Source organism: Callorhinus ursinus, unplaced genomic scaffold, assembly GCF_003265705.2.
Source record: "Callorhinus ursinus isolate GAN/ISIS: 27379988/994484 unplaced genomic scaffold, GSC_fseal_2.0 scaffold16, whole genome shotgun sequence".
NCBI lineage: Eukaryota > Metazoa > Chordata > Mammalia > Carnivora > Otariidae > Callorhinus > Callorhinus ursinus.
In genome coordinates, this window is record NW_027397078.1 from 3,627,973 (window position 1) to 3,636,008 (window position 8,036).

An 8,036-nucleotide genomic window follows, 5' to 3' on the forward strand; every position below is an offset into this window, starting at 1 on the left:
ACCCAAACTATAAAGTAAACATCTGAGTCTCTACGAATGTTAATAAATGATTGGATGAATAAATACATGGCAGAGAAGTAACCCATCTCCTGTGCAGAAGAATTCCAAATAATTTATGTCGACCCCACCCCCACCCCGCAAGAGAGGGAGCTTATGTCCCCTCCCGCTTTGATTGCAGGCTGTGCCTAGTGACTTCCTCCCACAGAGGACACCAGGGAAAAAGGAGGAAGCAAGCGTAGCTTTATAGTGGGGAAAACCCGACATACACCACCTCAGCCAGATGATCAAGATCAGCAGCAATAGTGGTAAATCACGCTGATACTCTGCACCCTTGGTGTTTGTGATGAGAATGGCCCTTTCCCTCCCCAAAACATATTACCTCGGTGTAATCTTGAGAAGAGGAAAAAAAAAAAAAGATCAGATAAGTCCCAGTTGAGGCACATTCTACAAAATACCCCACCCCTATTCCTCAAAACTGCCAAGGTCATCAAAACCACACAAAGTTGGAGAGATCGTCCCAGCCAAGAGGAGACTGAAGGGACATGATGACTAAGTGTCGTGTGGGATCCTGGATGGGGTCCTGGAACAGAAAAGGGACATTAGGTAAAAGCTTAAGGAAATCAGAGTAAAGTACGGACCTTAGTTACTTGTTAAAAAAATGAGCTGGAAAGCTGGAGGAGATAAAAGGCCAAGGGCCTTTTGAGTCGCCCAAATAGGAGGGGCTTGGACTTGTCCTTTAAGAGAGACAAGCCACTGAAGAGTGACAGGTTAGCTGACCGGTATTGGCGGCAAGATGGGAAAAGGTTGCCAGAGAGCAGCCCCGCGCCCAAGTCTGTTTGTGGTCGAAGGAAATGGAGAAGCAGATGTAGTTTCAGGAAATGTCTGAAAGGAAGGGCAAAGAAGGCTTAAACAGGCAACAAAAGGTAAATCACATCTGCCTCACAGAGTTACTGGGAATCGAAATTGAACTGTTTAAGTGTCTGGAACAGTGCCCGGCCCACAGTAGGGAAGCACTGAGTTCTAGCTATATACTCTCCAAAGGATTCCATTCTGGAAACAGTTCCTGAGCTCCTAGCTTAGTCAGTCTGTTGTTCTCGGTGCCCAGGATACAAAGTTGAGCAGGTGAGCCATGGCGTGGTCCTTAAGTGGCAAGAATATTATTATCAGTGTTAGCTGTAGGGTACAGTGAATCTATTCTGTCATTATTTTTATTCCCCTAACCCCTGCCGCCACCACCACCACACACACACACGCGCGCGCGCACACACACACACACATCCTTAGTAACATGTACTAGGCCTTTTAGCACTCCTCACTCCTCCCATTTTCTAAGCTCTCCTGTAGGAAATGTGCCTTGGCCAAGTGGAACTGTCTAACTTGGGAGTCTGTCTTGGACCATGTCACACCCTGCATGGCACGAGAAGGGCCCCTGCCGGCCTGCCTTAACCCCTGCAGAGAATAAGACGCCAGCTGTACCGATGGGTACACTGAGACTTTACTAGGATGTTTACAGCGTTTTGCTCCTTCCCCCCCCCTTTTTTTTTTGAAATAATTCTTGGCGGAGAAGGTTGGTCACTTGGACCTCCGTGGCCTGCCCATATCTGTTTTTCTCTCTAGCTTGTCCAGCGCACGCTCATTTCCACAGCTTTAAACACACTGCCTTAGAATCCTGTCAGTTTTGTACAAGCCACCGATTACACACTGTGAAGCGGTCTTTCCCTTCCCTTGCCTTCTCCTCCATTACCCAGCTGCTTCAGATGCCTTAAAGTTGTTGCTCATCGAGGCCCATACTTGATAGTGGTAAGTAAGCACGACTTTAAGCAGTGGAGTCGTGTTCACCTGTTTCAGCAAGATGGCGTTGACTGCGAACCATTACTTGGTGCCAAAGTCTTATTTGCACATGTTCCTGGTAAACGCCCAATGACAACAGCTGCCAGGGTTTTCACGGAGCACCCTTGAGGTGCACAGTCCTCCGGGCTACGCTGCTTGCACATTGGCCAGCCTACTCAGTGAGCAGGGTTTTCGTTTTCTCTTCTGACACAGTTTCCCTTCCCTCCTTACAGAAACCTCATGTACGGTGTGGTGAAGCTCATGAAGATTGTGGGGCAACTCTCGGATAAATTTTACTACACAGATTGTCTCTTCTTTGGAGCGATTATCTCTGCCACTGACCCAGGTATTTTGCATATTTGGCTTTGTCACCTTGGCATTCCATTATTTCAGTCTTAGAAAACGTTCAGAGCAGCCAGCGACTTTGGTTGCAGCCGAGGGAGACTGTAGGGTCAGCATGGAATGTGGAGGAAGAGATCAGGAAGTGGTCTAAGAGTTAGAGGGCTTTTCGAAGAAAGGTGTGCATTTCCCTTCTGTTTTTGTTACTAAGATTTTATTTATTTGAGGAGGGAGAGAGGACGTGCGTGTGTGCATATGCGCATGGGCAGGGGAGGGGCAGGGGGAGAGGGAGAAGCAGGCTTCCCGTGGAGCAGGGAGCCCAACACGGGGCTCGATCCCAGGACCCCAGGATTATGACCTGAGCCGAAGGCACATGCTTAGCCGACTAACCCACCCAGGCACCCCCTTATTATTTTCGTATTGTGCTAAAAAATACATCACAAATTTTAGCATCTTCATCAGTTTTAAGTGTGTACAGTTCGGCAGTGTCAAGTCCCTTCACACTGTCGTGCAACCAGCCTCCAGACCTTTTCATTTTTCAAAACTGGAACTCTGTATGCAATAAACAATAAGTCCCCCATTTCCAGCTCCCTCCAGCCCCCGGTGAGCACCATCCTTCTTCCTGTCTCTGTGAGTGTGACTACTATAGCCACTTTATAGAAGGTGGAATCATACGGTGCTTGTCTGTTTGTGTCTGGCTTATTTCACTCCACGTAGTGTCTTCATGGTTCATCTGTGTGGTAGCATGGTGTCAGAGCTTCCTTCCTTTTCAAGACTGAGTAATATTCCCCTGTGCGTCTGCACCACATTCTGTTTACGCATCCGTCCACAGCGGACACTTGGGTTGCTTCTGCCTGTATTTCCCTTTTGTCTTTCATTTTAGAATGTCTAATATGGCCATAATTTTTACACTTAGCCCGTCTTCTTCCTCAGTGTTGTGCTTTCTCCTTCATTTAGGAAATCATATCATTTCATTTAAATAAGACCTTTTCTTAGTGGAAGTGCACACCGTTACCTGCAGTGAATGTACTGTCCTTTGTAAACTCCTTTTTTGCTCAGTGTTCCTGCATAACAGCACACTGTGGGCTGGTTCCTATTCATAAATCTCTTACCTTGTACTTTTAGAGTGTTAGTCGAGCCACTTCTTTTTTTTTTTTTTTTATTTTTTTTTTTTTTTTTTTGAGAGAGAGAATGAGAGAGAGAGAGAGAATGAGGGGGGGAGGGTCAGAGGGAGAAGCAGACTCCCCGCTGAGCAGGGAGCCCAATGTGAGACTCGATCCCGGGACTCCAGGATCATGACCCGAGCTGAAGGCAGTTGCCCAACCAACTGAGCCACCCAGGCGCCCCCGAGCCACTTCTTAAAAGTGGAATTATTATATGCCCGCCCCGCTCTGCAGCTCAAGAACAAACAAAAAAACCCTCCCTTTTCCAAGTTGGAACCTATAATTAAATCAGTTCACATAAAATAGTTACAGCTATTCCTTCCTCTGATGTCAACCATTGAGAGGGCATCGTCAGCAAAGAACTTACGGAGAAAGAGAGGGTGCTGTCCCAGTAGTGGAGGTGGAAAGGTCTTCTCAACATCTGTGATGCCCTCTAGCATTCTGGACAGTAATGATTTTAAAGATACTAAGATTCTCCCCACAGAGAACATTTCTATCATTGCACCGATCTGGAGGGCTCCCACGAGGCATGGTACAGTGGGGAGACCTGGTTTTGTAAATTAAAAGTCTTTTACCAGCTTCCTAAAAATCTATTATTTGAAAACTTGGGCTATAAAAGAGATAAAAACTTAAGTGCAGAGTTAGAAGGGACCATAAGACCAAATTGACTTCGGCTCAGGTCATGATCCTGGAGTCCCAGGATCGAGTCCCAGGAAGAAATTAATGGAACCAGCAGGGAGTCTGCTTCTCCCTCTGACCCTCCCCCCTCTCATGTGCTCTCTCGCTCTCTCTCATTCTCTCACTCTCAAATAAATAAAATCTTTTTAAAAATAGTAATAAATAACTAACGGGCCATCACTTAATTCAAGCATGTTTCTAAAGAGCACTCCAAAAAATAGCTTTATTATTTTCATATTACAATGTCTATGACTATCTCCAAATATGTGTCTATTTAGAAGAAGATTCAGCATAAGTCTAAGAAAGGTGTTTAGTTTCTCTGAAAACATATTACTAACTATACTCATCTAACTTTTTAAAAAAAGATTTATTTATTTGACGGGGGGGTGGTAGAGGGGCAGAGGGAGGAGGGAGAGAATCTCAAGCAGACTCCCCGCGGAGCATGGAACCCAATGTGGGGCTTGATCTTACAACCCTGAAATGGCGACCTGAGCCAAAACCAAGAGTCAGATGCTTAACTAACTGAGCCACCCAGGTGCCCCCTCATCTGTAACTTTATCACTAACTTCTTAAACTAGTCCCACCAATAAGCAAAGGGAGGTTAGTGTAATATAAAGTTCACTGATACTGTTTTCTGACCTATTAGTGTCGCTTCATTTAATTGGATAGAAAGGCTTATTTTTTCAGATCATCTTCCTAATTGTTTACTTCACTTTAATGTGTCCATGCTGTGGTAGAAATTAATGGAAGGCATCACCATGACACACCGTTGTTATTTGGCCTGTGAAGATTGGCACAGTAAGGGTTTTATATAAATGAAAGTTCTAGAAAATTGAAAGTTTAAACTTATTAAACACCAGGACATTCACTTTAACTGCTTTTTAATGGAAATCTTTCTGAAATGTAAACTGTTTTTGTAAATTAAAAGTCTTTTACCGGCTTCCTAAAAATCTGTTATTTGAAAACTTGGGCTGTAAAAGAGATAAAAACTTAAGTGCAGAGTTAGAAGGGACCATAAGACCAAATTGACTTCTTGTGCCTGGTGCATCAAACCAAAATTCCAGCATCAGGGTATGTAGCGGATATGAAGGGATCCGAGTCCTTGTCCCTGATTACATCATATTTGGCTCGAGACACCAGTCTTCTGGTCTTGCCGTGGAAGGGGACACCATATGTGTGGGGTGGTGTAGGTGGTTCTGTGACCCACAGCCATCTCCCTTCTGGTGTCAAGGGTGCCACATGGACTGTTACTTTAGATGGACCCACAGTTCAGCAAAGGACAATGTACATTTCCCACCCAGAGCGCATCTCTAGCAACTACCAGAGAAAATGAGTTGCTCTTCCTTCCCGTGAACCATTATGAACTGATTCCTCTCATTTTAATTCTGTCACTTTTACGCCCCTCCCGTCGATCAGGCCTAACCACAGGCTTCAGAATCTGTGATCGGTCTTGTCGGAGAGTAATTCTCTAGTTCCATCACCCAGGCTGCTCAGGCTCTTGCTTGTCCTTTGAGACTCAGTTCCAGTATGCCACCTGCCTACACACTCTGCCCTTACTCCTTCACTTACTCGCTCCCCACAGCTCTTGAGTCAAGCCTCTTTTGTACATAACAATACTTGCCACTTTGTACTGAGTGTTTGCAAGTGCTAAGTGCTCTTTAGTACACAGATGAAGTGTTCAGGTAGGTTCGTTCGTTGAATGAACAAATTCAGGTTCTTGAATTTTCCTTCTTCCTACATCTGCCATTTTATTTTTCCCCACTACTTTTTAGATGCCTGTACCAGAGGTCTTCAGTCAATTAATTGTCATTTCTTAGTCCGTGTCCAGTTAGAGACAGCCCTTGGGACCCTGCTCTCCCTGATTTCAAGGGTCCCACTGTGGGGGGAGCAGTCCATTTACTCTCCACCTTGAGAAGCACCCCCTCCATCATCTTCCGGTTGTCCGCACCCACGCTGCTCCTCTTGCTCAGGCACAGGCTGGCTCAGGGGGGGCGCATGGGGGTCCCTGCCTTGATTTATAAAGTTATGGGCAGGGAGCCTGAGAAATTGAAAATCAGAGCAGCCAAATTCAGACCGGGGCCATGTTGTTAATTGTTATCAGTATTAACTGTGTAAGCTAGCCTTTCTTGTCATAGGTAAGTGACTTAGCTGTACAATATTGTTTTGTTTTACTACTGCTAATTGTAGTATTTCAGGAAAACAGTGTTTAAAGTCAAAAGGGCTCTTGAAAATCATGGCACTCAACCCCCCGCTTCACTAAATCTTTGGACTTGGCTGTGTGCTAAGTTCTCATAACCCACTGGTGGCTCTGTGGGGTGGCTTCTGTTTTCCCCTCCAGATTTACTCACCACCCTTCTCCGCCCTCCTTTGGGCGCCAGGAGGCTGATTTGTATGGAAGATTTCAAAGGTTCCTTTGCCTTCTGGTTTCCCATTGGATTTGTCCACAGGAGAGCACCAGTGGGAGACTGGAGGGAGGGTGGAGATGCAGGGTCTTGCGGGCTGCCTGTGTCCCTTGATCAAAGGACACAGATCCTATCAGGTGACCCTCTCTACACAGCTCCTGGTTCAGGCAGCCTCGCCTTCTCTGGACCCTCTGGGCTTAGAGATAGTATGGGATAGTCCCTGTTTTCAGCGGCACGTACTTTCCTCTCTCTTGTGGTTTTCCCATACTCTGCCCACATTTCTATAAACAATCCCTTCACTAAATTCTTCTCAAATTGCTCAGTTGGAGGGTGTTATCTCTTTCCTGCCAGGACCCTGATTGATAAAGTCCTGGACCCTAGGTCTCCTGGGCTGCCAGCCCTGTGCTCTGTTCTTTGAGATTAGCCTCCACCAGTCTGGAGTCCCCCAGTGACTGATGTGACCAGAGGCTTCTGGTGCCAACCCCCAGCGGACATGTCATATGAGTAATGGGCAAAACTTCGCTTGGGTTCAACCACTGAGATTTTAGGAGTTTTGATGCTGCGGCAGAAAGCAGCCCATCAGGCAGGGCCTGTTTTCTCATCTCTGAATTAGGGGAAGTGATATAGTACTACCCACCTAGGGATGAGGACTAAATAAAATGTTTATCATAGTGCCTGCTTCATGGTTAGTCCTTAGTAATTGTTGTTATTATTAGCATTGTTAGTTTTTCTTCAACATTGGGTTAAAACAAGATAATTCTTTTTTTAAGATTTTATTTATTAGAGAGAGAGAGAGAGAGCAAGCATATACGAGCAGGGGAGGGGCGGAGGGAGAGGGAGATAGACAAGCAGACTCCCCGCTGAGCTGGGAGCCCGACGAGGGGCTTTATTCCAGGACCCTCAAGATGAGCCAAGTCAGATGCTTAACCGACTAAGCCACCCAGGTGCCCCCAAACAAGATAATTCTTATGTCACATAATGATAAACTACTAGAATAAAGGTTTTGTATTAGTCTGGGTTCTTCAGAGAAACAGAATAAATAGGTGTGTGTGTGTGTGTACAGAGAGAGAGTGAGAAAATAAGAAAAGAGATTCAGTGAATATAAAGAAGTGGCTCATGTAATGATGGAGGCTGAGAAGTCCCAAGATCTGCTGTTCAAAGGCCTGAAAACTAGGAGAGCCAATGGTGTAGTTCCAGTCTGGGTCCATTGTCCCAGCTGAAAGACCGGTGGCAAGAGCAAATTCTTCCTTACTTGACCTTCAACTGCCTGGATGAGTTCCACCAACCTTGGGCAGGGCTATCTGCTTTACTTAAGTCTTCTGATTCAAATGGTAATCTCATCTAAAACCTCACAGACAAACCCAGAATAATGTTTAATCAAATATCTGAGGCCCCCGTGGCCTAGTCAAGTTGACGGATAAAATTTTTTATTATTGTTATGTTAATCACCATACATTACATCATTAGTTTTTGCTGTAGTGTTCCATGATTCATTGTTTGCGTATAACACCCAGTGCTCCACGCAGAACGTGCCCTCCTTAATACCCATCACCAGGCTCACCCATCCCCGCTCCCCTCTAGAACCCTCAGTTTGTTTCTCAGAGTCCATCGTCTCTCATGGTTC

At 45.6% G+C, this 8,036-nt stretch overlaps 1 protein-coding gene across 3 annotated transcripts in view; it reads left to right on the forward strand.

Moving 5' to 3' along the window:
• SLC9A7 (solute carrier family 9 member A7) overlaps positions 1–8,036 on the forward strand; it is a 142,700-nt gene that overhangs the window by 68,434 nt on the left and 66,230 nt on the right. For all 3 annotated transcript variants that reach the window (XM_073901873.1, XM_073901871.1, XM_073901872.1), the window contains exon 5: positions 2,064–2,176. In XM_073901873.1, coding sequence (XP_073757974.1) covers positions 2,064–2,176 — 113 coding nt within the window. The remainder of the gene's footprint in view (positions 1–2,063; positions 2,177–8,036) is intronic.